Source organism: Pollicipes pollicipes, unplaced genomic scaffold (genome assembly GCF_011947565.3).
Source record: "Pollicipes pollicipes isolate AB1234 unplaced genomic scaffold, Ppol_2.1 Scaffold_6686;HRSCAF=7923_pilon_pilon_pilon, whole genome shotgun sequence".
In the NCBI taxonomy this organism is placed as follows: Eukaryota; Metazoa; Arthropoda; class Thecostraca; order Pollicipedomorpha; family Pollicipedidae; genus Pollicipes; species Pollicipes pollicipes.
In genome coordinates, this window is record NW_023596921.1 from 40,012,133 (window position 1) to 40,032,403 (window position 20,271).

Here is a 20,271-nt window from a genome sequence, read left to right on the forward strand (position 1 = left end):
GCATGCGGCCTCGTAAAGGGAAATAGCAACGATCTCGATTAACATTCTGAAACACCGCATGCATTCTGATAGGATTAGCGGTGTTGTCCACATTTCACCCAATTCCCACGCGCCAAACAGTATTTAATCAACATGACATGCTTTTTGCAACTAGGTCCGGGATTGTCCAGCTCTTTGCACAGTGGCAGATTATTCAAATCTCCCGCTTTTGACCACGGGAGGTAATCTGTTCTTTCGAAAAGCTCAGTGCTATGCTGACCCCGCCTACCGCCCTTTCATGCGCCGCTCAGCGTGTGGTCGGTGCCCTCGAACCGATCTCGTCATCTGAGTTGGTACTTCCAGTAAGAATTTCAAGCATGCGTTAAGCGGCAAAGCAATTCCCTAGAATCTTCGACGCACCCACACAAATTCGCACCAACATTAAAAATCCCGGAAACACCCCTGCCCTTTGATGCACTCCTTTACTCGCGCTGATTTGTCAGCATCGGTCCTGAGCACATGGATCCTAATCAGCGAGCAGCGATCTGTTCACCAGCAATCACCGGTCGCTTTCGATGCATCCTGGACCTTGTACCTGTCTCTTGCATTTCCTAGATGAAGGGCCCAGTGCATGTTCCCAGCGCGCACGCGCCAAGTCCCCGCGAGTACGCAGGTAAAGCGCCGCAACCGCAGCGACGCACCTGTCGGTGAGAGTGATCCCAGACCACGTGACCGGTGCCGCGTGACGCTGCGGCTGTGCCGCCCCGCCCTTGGCATTGAGCGGTCGGACGCGCCGCTGCGCGTCTTCAGGAGGCGTGACGGTGCGGTGACGTGACTCACGCCTCCCCGCACCTCTGCGGCCGCCGGAAGTGGGGCACGCGTCTGCAGGAGCCCGGCTGCGGGTCCGCCATGGGGGCGCTCGATGCTCCTCGGCTCCGCAAACCTGAGCAGATAATCTTAGATAACAACGTCAATCATCACGAGTTCGGTTGTTGTGAAGTGTAAGCATATGTGCTGAGCGCTATGCTGGGAATAACTTATATGAATATAACAAGTTGGCAAGGATTGTTTTGCGAATTCAGGAATCTGATCCGACAACAAACAGTCGCATTTCGTGGAAGCCCAAGTCCCCTCCTGTTTATTCTGCAGTAGGCCCCATTCACACATCCGCGACCCCCTCGCAAAGTGGCCTGACGCCGGAAGCCGTGGCGCGGAAGGCGATGTCCGCTGCCAGGGCTGTCGCTCGGACGCGTGCCCTGCCGGAACGGGCGGCCAGCGTCCCCCTGGGCGGGGCGCGGTGGGCCATCACGTGCGGGCGGCTCCCCTCCCGGGCCGCGGACGCGCCCCACCCCACCGCCTTTTTGCCGGTCAGCGGCCGCGGACGTGCGCCGGCCGGGGCGGCGGCCCGCCCGGCGCGCCGCCGGACGTGGCGGGACGGGCGGGTAGACAGGTGGACGGCGCCGTGCGGCGGCGTGGGACGCGTGGAGTGGAGTGAAGGCTCGGGACGCAAGACGTGTGGACCAGGGGGAAGTTGTACTGGGGTCAGGTTGACCGGGGCGGATATCCGGGGATGCGGGACATGTGGACGGATCCGGGGCTCGGTGGCGTGGGACATATGGACTGGAGCGGAGGTTCCGGGGTTAGGGGTCGTGCGGATTGGAGCAGAGGTGCAAAACCAGTGCCCTTTAGCGATTGACCCAATCGCAATGATTGGCCGATATGTTTTGTCAACAGCCCCGTCTGAGTTCTTATTTCGTATCTCCAGCACCGAAAAACGCATGGTCATTTTCTGAGTTAGGTATGTTACGTGACCCGGTCCACATTAGACTCTAAACAAAGCCTTGGCCGATAGCATGTGCTGACTTTTATACCCCAAGACGCTCCAGCTCAATATTTCCAGAGATTAATTCGAAACGTGCTCTGGACTGAGATGCACACGGTGCTCGTAAAGTAACATAATTTACTAAACGTATTTCGTCAAGTAAAACTGGACGAGCTAACCTCAAAACGTGTTGTAAACGGCCTTCAAAGAACGGCACCGTTCGGAAGCAATTAGACGTGCTTTTCAAGGGCATGATGGCCTGCGGCCTTTTGAGGGTTTTATCAACGCTACATGCTTCACATGCAGCAGATTCGTTGTAATTCACATCGGCAACGAATCATTAACGACAGAAGCTCTGTACTCAAAGCCAGACACAGCTATACACACATTCCCGTCACGCACGAAGGTGCATAGTTGCTTTGTTCTTCCAAGGTCGTCACTATTCCGTAAGCGTGACTCGTAGTAATCATAAGGCAGTCAGTGTAATGAGCCTTGCGCGGTGTCCTTTAACCTTGCTGACTATGGTTACTGGTCCGTGCAAAGGCGCCAGGGGAGTTCTGAACACTGATGCAGCTCACGTTACCACGCTGAAACACTACCCACGAAGAACGCAGCGTCCGTATCGATGTCCGGAGCACAAAACGCCTAATAGGTGGCCCCAATCCTAACGACATCAGCAGCTCCATGCATGCCTCTCGATAGTCAGTTTCGTCACTGTTAAACAGCAATCGCTTTATGATGAGGCACACTAGAACGCCGCACAGAGGGAAATGTCGCCTTTGGAGCGCATACAATGTGACATTCATTCAAAAGCCCTTCATCCATTGTTCAGCCATACCGACGCATCTGTGGTCCGTTGTACGGATGGTGAACTAGTGATCCAATGACACTTGGTACGGAACGTGTTCCTGGCATTACCTGACCTACAACGAAAGGTCACCTAGCAAGTGGCAAAGACGGTCGACCTGCCGCGAGGCGACCATGTTGTAACATTGTATACAGCACGAAAAAGGCCTACCGCACTCACGTATGATCAAAAGGGCCGGGAACGTAGTGATGCCATGTACTGGAGCAATGCGGCATGGATGATAGTTGCAAGGCTCACTTAACAAGGTCTGACAGGACCCTAAGTCATCTGAACAAACCATTCGAAACAAAGTTTCTGAACGAGCGAAGTTGGCCGGTTTTTGTTTTTATGGTGTATGATGTTATCTATGCTACAAATGAAACGATTCTTTAGTTCGGAATGACTTGAATGAACAAGACCTAGAATGCAATCGCCAGCGATTGCCAATGCAAATTAATCACAAGGAGATCCTCATTTGGTGTTAGGCTGATGCCAGTGTGTCCACTGCGGTGGTAGTATTCCAAATTAAGCAATGTCTCCGCTGTGCAGATTACCTCTTTGAAAATCTATACTATGAGCCTTAATCGCCTGTAAGAAAGCGTTGCCCCTCCATTATCCCCCACCGCCTGCGCGTGATGCGCTCACGGTGCCGGAGACTTGCTTCGAACACAAGACACCATCGGCCGGTTTAGTGAGAGCACTGGCGTTTAATTCTCTCGCTGGGTTCGCGACACAGCGTGAGGGAAGTCAAAGGGTAATGAAGCTGTGCCCATACTGCCCATAATATGACACTCATGTCTGCATGGTGATTTGGAAGATATATATCCCTCGACGCCGAGGGGATCAGGTAGACGCCTCTCGCTAATCACACTTCATGTTGCTTGCACAATGGTTGCGTTTGCGTGCACCGTAGATGGCACCTGGACAGGGACGGATGGATGGTGTAGCGACAAGAACTACCGGCAAGTGGCGCCGCCTCACTGCGCGGCCGTTAGTGTAGTTTTGTCGACCCTTTTGCTTTCGGGGTCAGATAACGTAGCGAGCAACGCGACTTTTGACGTGCGCCTATGGGAAGCCACCGGTTTCATCAACGGCGATAGTAGAAACAGCTTTAGTAAGAGGGATATAGTTACTTTTTAACAAGCTTTTCTGTCTCCAAAATGCAACATTCGTGGCATAAAAGCTGTGAAGTTCGTGCTGAGCAGCTCTATGTCAGCTCAAACCTTGTGAGACACATTCGGGACGTCGTTTAAGTGCTTAGATGTATGCGGTGTGAGCATAGTCCGTGTGGTTCAAAATACATTGTGATAATTTAGTATTCGGAGCGTCAAGTGATATATGACGATAAGCTCTGCTGTCGCTTCTAGATGTGTTATTTTCTGGCTCCGTATGCCCGCGTGCTTACTTCGCTGGATGAAACTGTTGTGTTTGTTCCAGAAACAAAAACGGTATGTAAGAGAAAATACAAACGTTCTCAAAGCCCTTTAATCCGCTGTCGATAACACCTCTGTATTGTGGGAGGGGGGGGGGTGTGAAGAAGAGACTTGCTATAGGCTGGTCATGAACGGGCTTGACCAACACTCGCCCATCTACTACACATCTACCCGCCAAGCCCAGATAAAGGTGTGCGCTGTTGGTGGTGATAAATGATCGGGGACTGAAGCTGCGGAGAGAATGGAGAGCTCAGGCGGAGAGGGTGGAGAAAGCTCATGTGGAGAGGGTGTAGAAGCTCAGCGGAGGGGGTGGAGAAGCTCCGCAAGGCGGAGGGGTGGAGAAAGCTCAGGCGGAGATGGTGGGAAGCTCAGGCGAGATGGTGTAGAAGCTCAGGTGGAGATGGGTGGAGAAGCTCAGGCGGAGGGGGTGAGAAGCTCAAGGGCGGAGGGGGTGGAGGGTGGAGAAGCTCAGGCGGAGGGGGTGGAGAAGCTCAGGCGGAGGGGGTGGGGAAGCTCAGGCGGAGAGGGTGGAGAAGCTCAGGCGGAGAGGGGGGGTGGAGAAGCTCAGGCGGAGAGGGTGGAGAAGCTCAGGCGGAGGGGGTGGAGAAGCTCAGGCGGAGAGGGTGGAGAAGCTCAGGCGGAGAGGGTGGAGAAGCTCAGGCGGAGAGGGTGGAGAAGCTCAGGGGAGAGGGTGGAGGGGAGAAGCTCAGGCGGAGGGGGTGGAGAAGCTCAGGCGGAGAGGGTGGAGAAGCTCAGGCGGAGAGGGTGGAGAAGCTCAGGTAGAGGAGAGGGTGGAGAAGCTCAGGCGGAGGGGTGGAGAAGCTCAGGCGGAGAGGGTGGAGAAGCTCAGGCGGAGAGGGTGGAGAAGCTCAGGCGGAGAGGGTGGAGAGCTCAGGGGAGAGGGTGGAGAAGCTCAGGTGGAGAGGTGGAGAAGCTCAGGCGGAGAGGGTGGAGAAGCTAGGTGGGAGAGCTCAGGTGGAGAGGGTGGAGAACCTCGGGTGGAGAGAGCCGTTTGCCCCACGACCGTACACGATGTGGGGCTCGAGCTTGACTACCGTCCAGTGGGTTCTATTTCCTTGCGTTGTTTTGCGCTAGATTTGTTAACCTCCCAGTAGCCTGAGAGATCGAACGCGTTGTTCAACCCCCAAAACTCTTATTGAAAACTGCGGTGGCGAATCCAGCCCAAATATGTACTTTATTAACAAATACCAAGCAGCAGACCACACATGCCCGTACGGCCGCGGGTATCGCTCAGCTCCTTCCCCAGCTCCTCCTGTCGGCTCCCTGGGTACGCCCCTGCCCCTGGAAACGGCATGACGTCCCGCACGGTCCCCCGCCGAGGCCGTGATGCGCTTGTGACGTCACAGCCAGGCGCGGCCTCGAGTTGGCCGGGCGCTAATACCCTTTGACCTCAAAACAGAGCGGGATTGGTGATCTCTCGCATCGGCCAGCGCAAGGCTGGAGTTAGGAGTTAGAGTTAGTTAGAGTTAGGGCTGGTAGGAAAGGCGCAGCATAGCAAGCCGTCGGAAGAGGACTGTTTCCTTCCCTGCATTTCAGCAGCGTTAACCGCACCTCAGATATGATGCCATAGCAAACTTGAGCTCAGTTCGCTCGGTAAACAATTTTATTTTTGTTCTAGCAAAGGCATAATGTACCAGCAAGTTTCTGATGTGCGTATGCATTAAACAGTCCCAAATTATATTCAGTATGCGGGATTTGCACGAAGCTCCTAGTCTCGGCTAGCATATAGACGTGCAACACTCACACAGAACGCGCCCAAACTGCACAGGATTTGCAAATTTTGCAGAACTTGGTCCGGTACCGTACTAACGGTAACTGCACCGCATATCTGCACATGCGCCCGGCTTCGCTCCCGCATCCGGTCCCGTGACGCTCTGGTGGCGACCGCTAGCCGACTGGTCAACATAGCAACATGAACCGTCACGGTCTTGACGTGCTCAGCGCTCGTTGCGCTCGATAAGTGGCGTGAGCATTCTTGAAACTTAATTTAGGTGAAACAGGTCACGGTTTTGTGCGAGGTGTATGCCGTTTCCCTCTGAGAGTGTACTTCTGACCGCCAGGCTTGTTTATGTTTCGAACCTGGCACTTAAACCGGCAAGCACGTGTAAGTTGGATGCTTTCGATTTACGTGATAACATTACACATACGAGCGAATGGGACGTGAGTGAAGTGAAGAGTGAAGATAGACGAGCTAATGGAACGAGTTTGGAACATATTTTCAGATTCACTATTGATGGGAACTCTCATTCACACCAAGCATGTTGTGTTGGCCACCTTTCTATTGCCTGACATCCAATCTGTGTGGTACATGCGTGTGTACTCCTGCTCCCGAACTGCTCTTTTCAAGTGACCAACATCAGCGGGTCATGATCTCAGTTATATCTCATAGCGTTCAACTGACAATGGTCTCTGCCTCTTATTCCCTACCTCTTGGACAACAGTCTGCGCCCGTTCGCTTCTCCCCTTACGTCAGTGCATCACACCAGCCCCACGCCCCGCCACCGCCACGTCACTCTGCCCTGCCCCTGCCCTCTGCGGGCCCAGTCTGTTTCTGTCCACGCTCTGCGCGCTCCCCGCCTGCCTGCGCTCCCCGCCTGCCTGCGGGCGCCGCCGGGCGCGGCCCGGCCCGGCCAGCGCAGCTCGCCGGCCGCCGCGGCCGCGCGGCCGTCATTACCGCGGGCGTGGCCGCCGGCAGAGTTAGACAACCGTGAAATACGAGCACTGATCGGCGCGGACGTTGACTTTGGCGGCGATGGTTCACTGCACGGGACCGGTCCCCTCGCTCCCGGTCAACGCCACGGGCAGCCTTGGCGCCGGGCCGAGATCGTGAGCCTCTGCTGACGGTCTCAGATGCGTCGAATATCAGCCCGTGACCGGTTGGGTGTGTTGATGGTGACCCATGCTTACGCTGCCCTTTCCGTGCCTTTGCAGGTGGGGCGGCGGAAAGACGACATGGTATGGAGACTGTGGACAACACTTCTAGTCGTCATCTGTTCAGTTGACATCTCAAATGGTGAGTGCCCGCCGGAATAAGCAACTATACATAGCACACGCGGTGAGGATGTGGAGTAAGCGAGGTTGTACGGACCACACATAGCTGAAATTTACTTCGCATCAACCTCCAGCCCATAAGAAGCACCGTTCCACATGCGACATCAAAACTGGAACAAAGGCAAAGCACATCCAAACATCGCTTCCCATCCAGCCTGGCTATGGTTCAGTTACCGCGCGTTCGTGCATCAATCTTCGCTTCCAAACCAACTCGCTGGGAGAGTTGCAGACGTCCGCAACCCCGCACCCCCGCTATCATAGCGGGCGGAGCCGGGCAGAGCGGCTCTGGGCGCAAACCGGCACGTCACGGCTGCGGTGGCGGCAGCGGCGGCCAGGCCGGATCAGCCGGATCGCCGCCCCGCCGGCTGCCCCCGCTCGTTACCGGGCCGTGTGTCATCAGCGCAAGGCCACTCCAGCGTCCGCGCTGGGGCGGGACCCCTCCCCCCCCCCCCCCCACTGCCCCGCCCCACACGATCGGCAGCTGCGGAGACATGGAGAGTTGGGACTGGCCAGTGTAAGCCTGTCACAGACATTCCGGGTTAGCCGGGGAAGGGTCTTGTCGTCCTCGTCCTTGTCAGTCAATGCATATGCAGCCTCTAACCGTTGCTGGAGCTCACATACCAAACTCTCCTGAAGCTCAATTCTTTCAAAATACTTTTTGCTTTCCGATCTCGGGCTTCTGACCAGGTCGGGCCGATGCTCCGACACCGTTGACATTCCACCAGGCCGCCAAATGGGCTCGATCGGAGCCGTACGCGACATCCGGCTCCGTGTTGTGGCGTTTGGCTGCCGCGGGACGGCTTAATGGGCGCGGATCCGGCCGCGCTGAGCGGATATCCGTGCCGGTGAACGGCCAGATCCGTATGGATCGCTGATCGTGACCTCAGCTCAACTCTGGATTGTGTGACAGGCCGCAGATGTGTGGACCTATGTTCCCGATGTGTGTAGCGATCTTACTGATAATTATGTGGTAGCCTCTTGTGCTCATCTCCAATTTCTTAACAACAGAAACCGACAACAGAAACCGCAACAGACATCTTCCATGAACTTCCCAAAGGTCAGAGAAGGTCGCTGACCTGGTATGGCCCGGATCAACCTTTTTTAGAAGCATACTACCCAACGTAATCCTCGACGCCGATTCAGAGCTTAAAAGAATCTTAGCAATCTAATAGGTATTTGGCCATTCTGACCCTCTAAAGTTGAAACAAGGTCACTAGCTTGAAGTGAGCACCAGTGACCTTTTGCTTAGAACATGTATCCAGGTTAAAGACCGTTGCATGATGAGACCTGGGGGCACTTTGGAAAGCGCTCTGGGTTTGACCTTGTTTGACCTTATTTGACCCCAAATTAATGACCCAGGAGGCTCAAATACTGACACAAACGAGTTTTCCTACAGGATCATACACCCTGTAAATTTGGCATCTTCGGCTCTCTTAGTTTTTTTTTTTAGATCGCAGGGGGGAGTCAACTGACCCTCGTCCAGGAGTAAGGTATTCAACCGTCCACACCCGTGCGCCTGTTCAGGTGATGATGCGGATGAAGCACTGCGAGCTGTGCCTATTCTGCTCTGTAGGGAACAACTCAAACAATAATGTTTTATGCAGCTACATGTAATATATGTCATCGCATGGCTCATGCGCCCTTTTACAAGGTCGCTGCAGCCGCTGAGACCTCCAGGACCCGTCCCGTGTGGCGGGTGCCTTCTGACGACCCTTTCCCGCGCGGCAGGTGTCCTCTAACGACCCTGTTCCGCCCGCAGCGCAATGTTTCGGCGGCACGCTGACCTTCGAGAAGACGGTGGGTCGCACGTTCCAGCCGTCGGGCGCCGAGAAGCGTGACCTGCTGGTCAACACCAACTCTCCCGTGCTGCGGGACTGCACGGCGATCTGCAGCCAGGCCACCTACTGCAGCGGCTTCGTGCTCGGTGAGGTTACGGGCCGGGCGCGGCCGTCCCCGATCCCTCCCCCTCCCCCCCCCCCCCACTGACCCTCCGGTCACCGACGGTGGAAGCGTCCGCCTCCTGCTGAGGGACGAACGGCTCATGTGAATGGGACAGGAGCTGGGGAGCAGGGATGTTTAGTTCGTAGGTCTTTACCATTTATTTTGCACGGTCGCCATTTGATCACAACAGTCTGAAAGGCTCAATCCCGCTTCCATCATCAAGCGGTCGTGACAAGCGCGTAAGTACTCGTTTGTTGGGTGGGCGCCGCCAAGCCCAATACTTAACGTCGAGACATTCTTCGCAAAGCAAACGCGGCCACATGCTGTACCGCCGAACACCAACGTACGGTGGGACAGTCTAACGGGACTGCCCCGCTGCTCCTTGGGAGTTGGGGGATTTGAGCGAAATTCTTCAGAAAACAGACGCTGTCTCAGTCACACACCCGGTATGCGGTGCAAGGGTTCAGTATATCGGCTCGGAACCATCAGACTGCAGTGGACCAGCATGGGTGCTTCTGTAACAGTGCGTGAACTCATCTATGCCGGTTTTATGTCAACACCGAGGCAGGCTTGCGTGCATAAGGAGCTGGTGCTTGACCGGAACCGTACGGTAATCCCTGGTTATCGGAATCAATTTTCTGTACAAAATGCGGTATTTCTATCACGGAGCCAAGCAAAATTCTAAAACATATCCTACCTCAAGCGTGCGTAGATGTGCGCAATGTGTGCGCAGATGCACACGGCGAGCCCGTGACAACATGCCTACCATTACACAGCTGTGAACTAGCCTGCACTTGCAGACACCACCACCCCCACCCTGGCCAGGCTGCTCCTGTTCCCACGCGTGACACCATCCCGGACGTTCGTTCCAGACTATGAGGAGGGCAGGTGCGTGTCGTACGACCTGGAGTCCGCCACTCGAGAGAGTGATCTGATCGACAAAGAAGGCACCAGCTACTACGAGGAGATCTGTCTCCGTGGCGGTGAGATCTGTCTCCGGGGCGGTGAGATCTGTCTCCGGGGCGGTGAGATCTGCGATCTGTCTGCGGGGCGGTGAGATCTGTCTCCGGGGCGGTGAGATCTGTCTCCGGGGCGGTGAGATCTGCGATCTGTCTCCGGGGCGGTGAGATCTGTCTCCGGGGCGGTGAGATCTGTCTCCGGGGCGGTGAGATCTGTCTCCGGGCGGCCCGCCGCCTCGAGCATTGGCTCGGCAGCCTGTGCGGATCCGCCTGTAGTTCTCTGCCTCTTATATGCGTTGGGTATAACGGCCACCACTGTATTGTGTACGCTAAGCTGTATTGTGGTTTCATAATTCATGACCCAGTACCGTTTTCCGACGGGAATAAATAGTACGCACGAGCAGTGCCAGTCCTGTCTCCTGACAGTGGGTGACAATGCATGCGACTGAGTAAGAGTCCAAGACCATGTCGTCTCCTGACGTCGGCTGGCCGTGCGTGACTCATAGTCAGAGTCGGAACTGTGTGTTCTGGTGACCATGTGCGCATGTGAACCCGGGCCCGCGCCGTTCGGCAGTGGCGGAGGAGTTCACCGAGATGTGCGGTGACGACCGGCTCTGGGCGTTCGAGCGCGTGTTGGGCGCCATGCTGGATGGGTTCGACACGAAGGAGATGCCTTCGGTCCAGAGTCGCGTCGACTGCGAGCGCGCCTGCCTCATGGAGAAGGATTTTCAACTGCAGGTCGGCAGTCATCGACCGCCGCCGGCTAGCGGGGGCCCGGCGACTAGAGAGCTGTCCGCGCGGTGCGGTCACAGTGAACACACCTTTGTTGGAGGAGCACTAGTGCTTCATGGTGTAATAGAATTAGCATCGCGCATCATGTATTTCAGGGCCGGAATAGCATGCATGCTTATTGCCACACATACTTGGTAAGCACATTTGGTATCTTGCTTTTTCTCATGTATGTAAGCCGAGGCATTCTGCAAACCACGCAGCATCGTGCTATGACACTCTCGTTCCAACAGACACCATACCCTATCAGCCCAGAAACGGACGTGCCCCGTCTCTTCTAGTGCGGTCACTTATGCAGAAGCCCGTGCGTGGGATGCAGGCCGGCCCTGACCCTATTGCGCCTGACCCCGTGCTTCTCGGATGGCCAGGTCAGCCGATTACGACAGCGTGGAGCGAGTGTGTCGGCTCAGCAAGGAGGACCGGCGCACGCAGCCACAGGCCTTCCGCCGCGGCCGCAGCACCATCGAATATCTGGAGAACCAGTGCGCCAGGCGTGAGTGTCCAAACGTCTGGGGCTGAGGGGGGGGGGGAGGGGCGACCGGAGCTCTGCACCCGTTTTCATGATCACGCACCTGGGGGAGGGACGGCTAAGTTCGGAAGACTGTAATAGAGTGACTACATATAGAAGACTTCGAGATAGAGGAGAAGGGCAGGTGCCTAACACACGCCCTGGTGACCGGCTAGATACTTTTCGCTCGGATGTGGGGGGGGGGGGGGTCAATTTGACCCCCTGAGATCTCGGAAACTAAGAAAGCTATAGGCTATGTTGACTTGTACGTGAACATGAAACTTACAGGGCATGAATTCATATATTTGTATTTATATTTACATTTATATTTTTATGAATTTGTAAATATATGCATATATATATATATGTTTGATTAAAAATAACTGCTGACTCAGCATTGACGAGCCTTTTGATGCCTCGTTCTAGTTTCCCTGGTGACCAGAGTGATGAATATATGAGTAATTTTGTGCGAACCATCTTTAATCTAAGCGATGACGCAAAGTCAAAGGCCCGGAAACTAGGACGATGCATCAAAAAGCTCGTCAATGCTGAGTCAGCAGTTATCTTTAATCAAACATGTATCAAAGAAAGAATTCTGCCAAATATTCCAATATATATATATATATATATATATATATATATATATATATATATATATAAATCTTTATGCATATTTACAGGGTATTGATTATGAATATAAATTTACCCGAAACATGAAATTTACGGAGTATGTTGACCTGTATATGAAGTCACAGAGGTCAAAGTTTGAGGTTCCTAGGTCATGACCTTCGGATCAAATAAGGTCCAACAAGGTCAAATTCCAGCTCGGCCTACAAAGTGCCCCCAGAGCCTGTTGCTAAGCAAAAGGTCACATGCTCCTTTAAGGTCAGTGACCTTGTTTGACCTTTTGAGGATCATGGTGAACAAAATCATACAAGACTGCTCCAAGTTTTGCATTTGAATAAGCGACAAAGATTACGATAGGCAGCATGTTTCAAAAAACAAAATGTTGACCTGGGTCATTTTAGGTTAATAACCTATTCTGCCCTCTGAGAAGTCTATTCGAAATAAGCAACAGAAACTATCCCATACAGCAAACCCTACAGTAGTAAAACACAGTTGGTTTTGACCTTGGTCTGACCTTCATACCTGACCTTTTGATCAACATAATTTGCACATTCAATATTTGTGCTGCCTAAGAAAGCATCTCAGAGATGTGTGGCTTCGTCTAACACTCCGCCGTTGCATCAGATTGAACGATCTCTGGAAATTGACTTCGCTGAAACCATGGCCTGACTTTGACCTGCCATAGATCAGCGGCCTTACAAGATTCATCTAAATTTTCATACCGAACTATTTGCTACTACATTGTCTAGCAACTACGCAAAATTTGGCGCAGCGACAACGCGCTATTCGGAAACCATTCTGGAAACCCCTGGGGAGTCAATTTGACTCCCATACGAGTGCGTGTTAAGCAATTTGGAGCGGGGTCGTGCCATTGGCGTGACATACCCGCAATAGGGGTTTGCCTAACTTACCCCGAAATTCGGATTTCTCTTTGGATTTAGGAGGTCACCTTATCCTTGCGTTCAGAGGAAAAGGACACAAAAGATGTGGTGAATTGACTGCCATATATTATGGGGGTATACCGGTCCATGATGGACTAACTAAGACAGCTATGGAACTCCTTCCATAGCCGTTTTAGCCCCACCACGACCACGTGGGTGGAGGAAGAGTAGAGGGTAACCAGCCAGTGGGGAAGGGGAATGGGCCGGGTGTGGGCACTGGGGTATTTTCCCCGTGCTTCACCCGCTAAATGTCCTGGAGCTTCACTGCATTGCCACCTTCGTCAGCAGAAGATAACTGTTAGCGTGGACCGCAGTCCAACCGGCGTCTGTACCTGCTGACAAGGTCCGTTTGGCGGTTCGACACATATTCACCATGAATCGCCTGTTCTGGCTGCACCGGACTGCCCTCACTTGGAAACGAACAGACTGCAGTCACCAAAACTTCGCACAGTGATGCGATAGCCTGCTGGTGCTCACTCTGTGACCCCTTCCCTAGAATTGCCCGAATTCCAGTGCGGCCCTCCCCAGCGGGACGTGATGGTGCTGACGCTGTGACCTCCTCCCCAGAGCTGCCCGACTGTCGGTACGACCCTCCCCAGCGGGGCGTGATGGTGCTGACGCTGCGACCTCCTCCCCAGAGCTGCCCGACTGCCGGTACGACCCTCCCCAGCGGGGCGTGATGGTGCTGACGCCGGACTCGTTGGACTTCGCCGAGTCGTCAGCCGCCTGCGAGGCCGCCTGCACCCGCGAGCGTCGCTTCGTCTGTCGCATGTACACGTTTGACCGGGTCAAGAACCGCTGCTACCTGAGCGGGGACGACTTCGTCAGCCTGGGCCGAGTCGAGCTGCCGGCCATGGAGGGCGCCGTCACCAGCCAGCGCGTCTGCACGCTTGGTGGGTCGGACCGGGCGGCGAAGAGGGGTGGACAGTCAGTGGGAATGGGTGGGGGTGGGGGTAGAGCTCACGTGAGGCATGGAGCTCGAATGCGTGGGTCGCGTGGACATAAGCTGGTGCGGTCGGCAGATACCGTGTGCCTTCGGGAATGTATGGTTCCTCACTTCATCATTGACCTCCTCTGCATTCAACGGTATATGCTGGCCTGTCTTCTGGGAGCTTCGATATGCGATGAGTTCGCTCAGCGCCATTGATTCGAGATCATATCGTGATCCATCTGAATGATGCATTGCCTTTCGGTAGAAATAATGTGGGCGGCGTCAGACATCACCGGCGACAAAAACTGAGGACATTGTTAAACGTGTCCCATGTCAGAGGCACACGTTTTACAGCCAGTCCAGTGCTAGTGATGCGTAACGTGACCTGTCTCCCACAGAGTCATGCGACGACGGTGTGCTGACGTATGAGAAGGTCACCGGTCATATTCTGCGGGGCGCCAACCAGGAGCCGTTCCCGCTGCCGCCCTCAGCCGACCAGGGCATCACCACCCCGTGCAGTGACCAGTGTGATGAGGTGGGTACGGCTGACCAGGCATCACCACCCCGTGCAGTAACCAGTGTGATGAGGTGGGTAGGCTGACCAGGGCATCATCACCCCAGTGCAGTGACCAACGTGATGAGGTGGGTACGACCGACAGCATGTGATGACCCCAGCCCTATTTTCTCATTTTGCTGTGTCTGGTCGACGCCCGAGTATAAGCTTGCCGTTAGTGCTCGAATTATTTGCTAGGAACCATCGTTAATTCGCTAACTTAAGAAGAACGCTGAAATTCCACTGACCTAGGGTCGGGTACAAAGGTCAGGCCAAGGTCAAAACCAATCCACTCTTACACGAAGGCTGCTGTACGGGATAGTATCTAGTGCTCATTTTGATTTTTTCCTAAAAGGGCACCGCATCATACATTTCCCGTGGACTACTTTAAGTTCGGAGTGGGTCACTGGACCTTTTATGCTCCAGATCAATACGTTGTTTTTAGCAACGTACCACCTAGCGTAATCCCTGATGCTTATTCACATCCAAAAATCGAAGCAGTCTTATATGATTTTGGTCACCATGACCTTCTAAAGGTCAGGCAAGATAGGACCCTAGATGAACACCAGTTATTTTTTGCTCAGAAAAAGTATCTGAGGTCACGGTGGTTGCATGGGAAGGTCTGGGGCTGACCTCGACGGATCTTATATTATCCGAAGGTCACGAACTAGGAACCTCACGTTGCGACATAGGTAAGTTCACGTGCAGGGCAACACACCCTATGAACTGGTGTCTAGCTGTATTAGTTATTGTGATTTCCGGGGGTCAATTGCTGCTTCCCCACCCCCACCTGAGCGACGGGCATTGAACCGGCCACCTGGGTGCGTGGCACGAAATCGCACTTTGTCTTCAAAGGAAGCGACTCCTGCTTTAACCACGGTTCGGCCCAGTTGCAGCACGTGCATCTGAAGCTGACACGTGGGCCAGCGACGTGCACTGACCGACGTCAGGTCGTGCCCAGACCCTGCCCGCTCCTGCTGGATGACCTGAGGTGGGTCGTTGCAGACGGGCACCGAATGTCCGGCGCTGGTGATCGACTACTTCAGCCAGCGCTGCTACCGGCTGGACCGCAACACGCAAGGCCGGGTGCAGGACCTGCAGGCCAGGGAGGGCTTCAACTACTTCGAGAAAATCTGCCTCATGGGTCAGTCGGCGTAGGATGTCTGCGCTGTGGCGCTCGCAACGTGCAATGCTTCAGCTTATGGGAGGCTGCCGAGGCACCCCCGTTTTTTTTGAAGGGGTTGCCTGCCGCATGTGTCGTCCCTTTTTCGATAGTGTCGGGAACATAAATACCCATATTTCACGCATACGTCGCAAATTCGCATCGTGTAACTATTAGGTGGTTCGCAAAAACCGTGTGGACCACGCCCGCCCTTTAAACAATTTGGACCAGGTAACAAAAGGAGCCTGGTTTACCATTCCAACCGAAAGCGTACAGATCACAATCTCAGCCCCCCCCCCCCCTCATTACATTGCCAGTGAACACGTGCGTGTTTGCACAGACGCTCGTAAACCCGTCCGAACAGCACGCGCAGCTGAGCGGCGCGGCCGCTGACAGGGGTGTGGCCGGCGCGAACGGCGGCGGTCAATGGCCGCCGGTCCGGACATCGGTTGATCGGTCAGACGATACCGACCGGATCGGACGGCCGGTCACGCTGGGAACCAATCGGTCGGCGGCGCGGTGGCGGTGGCGGGCGGCGGCCCCTCCCTGCAGTGCGCTTTGTCCGCCCGCGCCGGGCCGGAAGATCGAGGAACGCCGAGACCCACGGTTCGGTCCGACACGGGGTCGCGGGCTGTGGCGACAGCTGACGCAACCGGCAAGCTGATGCCACCGCCGTGCTTTGTTTCGTGCGAGGTCTGAACAATAGTGCAGCAGCTCAGCTGAACTACGTTGTTTGACCGCACCGGCTGGTTTTACGGTATTGTCTGGATTTCACCGAATAGAAGTGCCTATGCCAGGGCCGTTATGTCTAATAATGGTGGCAAGACTGGTCGGTTTTTAATGCAAATTGGACTTAATTGGCCGATGTTTGATTGGGTTATTTGGAGTTTTCGGGCTCCTCTTAGATACCCGTTGGTTTCTTGGGTTTGAGTCAGGCTCTGGTTTTGATAAATGCTGCTCAGTCCTGATTCATCGCTACAACTGTCTATTGTTGTCCATTTCCCATCCTCATACCTCGCGTGATGACTGAGCGAACACGTTCCCCTGAGAAATACCGCCGTTAACACGCACAGACCCGTCACGCGTCCGAAAATCCGTGCCGTCGCCTAGAGCGTAACGATCCCGTTACCCACACCAGACATGGCACACTCAATCGCACCCGCCTGATTTGATTATCCGCCATCCGATATCATCCATTATGCAGCTCTGGAACGGCTCGGCGGGCGCGGACGCCGCCCGCTCCCCCCTGGCGGGGAACGGCGGGGCACGCCCGGCTGTTAGCCGACGATAATTGCCGAGGTGGCGCGCCGCACAGTCATTAACCATGTAAATCGGCCCGGAGCGCAGAGGCGAGCCGGCGGCAGACCGGAAGTGGCGACATACCTGTCCCGGGCGGCGAGCCGCCGGTGCTAGCCGGCAGTGTCTGCTGGAGGCGGGTAGATTCCCGCCTCTATGCATGTGCGGGATTGGCTGGTTGAAAGGCGCGGATTGGCTGGCTGACGGGCGCTGACGGTCATTGCCCCGGACTGGAGGAGGAGCCTCCGTCTCGGCCCGCCTGCCCAGGATGGCAGGACCGGGACCGGGGCGGAAGATGAGGGCTTCCGGGGCTTTCGGCTCCATGACAAAAGGACGCAACAGTGGCGTTGTTTCATGATCAGGACTTGTGATCTAAGTAATGTATAATGTGGCTGTGGTGCCGAGCATTTCATATGATATGAAATTTTAAAGTCTTGCCATGGGCAAAATCCGCCATTGCCCTTTGGTTATTTGGAACTCAAGGGGACATAGGTATGAAACAAGTTTAGTGCGACATGATTGTTACAGCTGTGGGATTCCGGAACGCTGCCATGAGATTGGGTCTGCCTGTCGCCTTACTTGTCATTTACAGCGCGACCATTACCAGTCGGCGATGATATCATTACAGCGTATTGTCTGAATATGTAACTATTGTGCATATTAGTTAACTACTCAAAGTAGGCGCGAGTTAAATCACACCACACAGAACAAAATAGAGCTTTGATATCTACGACAGCCCGTGCAGAGGTCACGGTTCTGGCCATTGCTCAGGCTCGGGTCTGTGGCTGACCGGCCGGCTGCGCATGCGCCTCTGCACCCTTGATCTCGTGACCTGACCCAGATGAGAAGCGTGGGCTCGGCGAGGCCGTGCATCACGGTCAAAAATGAATGGCCACGGATCGGTTTTTCATGCATGGAGGAGGCCGATAGCGTTTGAGCACGCGCACGGCTCAGGCGTAAACGCAATGCCTGCTGTCGCACGCGAGGCACGAGGGAGGCCGTTTTTCGTGATCAGCGGTCAACTGAGTCCTCAACAATGCATTGCAGCCTCATCATCGCTTCAAAATTAGACAATTCGTGCAGGGGAATGGAGTTGACCTTAACTGATGACTCGCAGAACAGTCTGGCTCACGTAAAGAGATGGTAATCTGCAAATTTCGCTCGCAGTATTTTTTTTGTTAGATCAACAACTTTCGTTAGCGTCGCAGCCCCCCTTAACCCGTAGGTACCAGCACAATATTCGAGTAAAACAAATGCAAATAAGCCCTACCCAATCACTCAAAACAGTCAAACAACTCGCTCATAAAACATAGTTCTTTCGATGACTGGCAGTATGCATGATCAATCAACCCCCCCCCCCCCGCCCCCACCACTTACACCAGTCCGGTTCACGGTCGGTGACCTACTTTCAGGCACTAACCAAATACGCTTCGACACGACCTCGCCCCCCGTTACGTAACTGCATTTCGAGCCGCAACACGATCACGGTAGTTGGGCAGTCAAAATGGTGCCCATCAATTCATTGATTTATAATGATGGGTGCGCTGCGTAACCAGCTCAGAGAAATCAGAGGCGTGTTCAGGTCTTCTTTCCGATGCCATGGGGGCAGCGACGTAACGTAGAATGTTACACACTGAAAATACTCAAGCTTTTTATTGACATCTTATTGACATCTTACGTTATGCGTTGTCGTCCGGAAATGAGATGCTTGCTTTTATCTGGAGGCTGGAAACGCCTATGTCTGAAAACTAGGTCATTTGAATGGCCTGATTTGCCGACTGAAGGTTTACCGCCCGAAAGAGATGTTCACACATAACCTACTAAATAAAACATCGCTGGCGCTCCAGCATGGCGGACGAAATACGGGCAAGTGGCATTAATTCAACCTGCTTCTTCTGAAACACCCTCTCGTGTTAACATACGCGTAAACGACACCCAAAGTTGTCTGCAGACTCCGCCATTCCGAACATGCCTGCACCACTTGCCCTTATGTGCCCTAAACAGGCCGCAATCGGTACCTAGTGCTTTGCTTGTGGTGGGGCCTCTTCCGAAGGACCGTACGTCATACAGCACAGTCTCGTCGACATCGTCACATCTGACCGCGGAGCCGTGAGGTCACAGCTGCGACCCGGCTGGACACTCTCAGTTTTGGCTGCTTTTCTGAGACTGTTAAGTCGCTCTCTCGAAGACCCTTTTTCAGTTCCCACTCTGCAACCAACGCGAACAACTGCGAAACCGGTGCCCACAGCATCCCCGGGCGCCGTCCGTAACGGGAGAAGGGCAGTGCCCGCGACGGGAGGAAGCTCCCCGCAGGATCTGTAACTGGAGGAAGCTCCCATCAGGGTCCGTAAAGGGAGGAGGCTCCCCGCAGGATCTGTAACGGAAGAAGGCTCCCCGCAGGATCTGTAACTGGAGAAGGCTCCCCGCAGGATCCGTAAAGGGAGGAGGCTGCCCGCAGGATTCGTAGCGTGCGAAGGCTGCTCGCAGGGTCCGTCGCCACCAGCTGTCGTAACGGGAGGAGGCTACCCGCAGGGCCCGCCGCCACCAGCTGTCGTAACGGGAGGAGGCTACCCGCAGGGCCCGCCGCCACCAGCTGCCGCGGCCGAACCTGGGCATTCGAGCGTGTGCCAGGCATGCAGCTGAGAGACCACGACGACCGTGTGCTGAGGGCGGTACCTAACCGCAAGGACTGCCAGAACGCCTGCTTGGCTGACAACTGCAGGTAGGCACCCCCGCCGGCCACCGTTCGCGGCAGGGCCAGCCACGCATCCACAACGCAGAGGCCACGTGTGTATAGCTGGGCAATGCACAACATAAGCCGCTTGGGCACTAACAGATATGCGTTGTGTCTGAATAAAGCCTTTCCATCAGCCAACCTCAGTTTTGTGAGCAGATGGTCGCTGAGGCTGTAATTGAGTCTGAATATTTTCTTGCTAGTATTTGTTGCGCCATTAAATCCCACAGCCTGCTCAGTGGCCGTTGGGCAGCGGCGGTTTCGCAGCACCGCTCCCTCCGACCCGTGCTCTGTACCCTAGTTAGAGACGTCTGCACCTATCCGCTCGCTGCGTCGCACCCTCCCCGTCACTCCCGCTGGAGCGCGCCGTGTCGCGGTACCAGGCGTGACGCACCGCCACGACTCGGCCAGGTCTGCCACCTTCGACGCAGAGACGCTGGAGTGCCGCCTGAGCAGGGCCAGCCGGCGCCAGTTCCCGGACGACTACGTGGAAGCCGGCCGAGGCGTCGAGTACCTAGAGAACCAGTGTCTGGGCGGTGAGGACCGGGACGCGGCGCGTGGGGCTTAGGCGTGAGACTGAGGCCTGGGGACTGGCGAAGGTGCAATGAAGCTCGTGCAGGGGGCACACTTTGGGAGAGGGTCGAAGGTTTAAGAGCGAAGTAAAACAAAATCGACTT

General features: G+C 54.9%; 1 protein-coding gene across 1 annotated transcript in view; it reads left to right on the top strand.

Annotated features, from left to right (window-relative positions):
- LOC119108315 (uncharacterized) overlaps positions 1 to 20,271 on the top strand; it is a gene marked incomplete at its 3' end in the record, with an annotated part of 37,601 nt that overhangs the window by 1,962 nt on the left and 15,368 nt on the right. The window contains exons 2-11 of the mRNA XM_037231891.1: positions 7,034 to 7,115; positions 8,913 to 9,077; positions 9,967 to 10,077; positions 10,628 to 10,787; positions 11,211 to 11,335; positions 13,557 to 13,811; positions 14,248 to 14,384; positions 15,408 to 15,546; positions 19,438 to 19,582; positions 20,006 to 20,130. Coding sequence (XP_037087786.1) covers positions 7,034 to 7,115; positions 8,913 to 9,077; positions 9,967 to 10,077; positions 10,628 to 10,787; positions 11,211 to 11,335; positions 13,557 to 13,811; positions 14,248 to 14,384; positions 15,408 to 15,546; positions 19,438 to 19,582; positions 20,006 to 20,130 — 1,444 coding nt within the window. The remainder of the gene's footprint in view (positions 1 to 7,033; positions 7,116 to 8,912; positions 9,078 to 9,966; positions 10,078 to 10,627; positions 10,788 to 11,210; positions 11,336 to 13,556; positions 13,812 to 14,247; positions 14,385 to 15,407; positions 15,547 to 19,437; positions 19,583 to 20,005; positions 20,131 to 20,271) is intronic.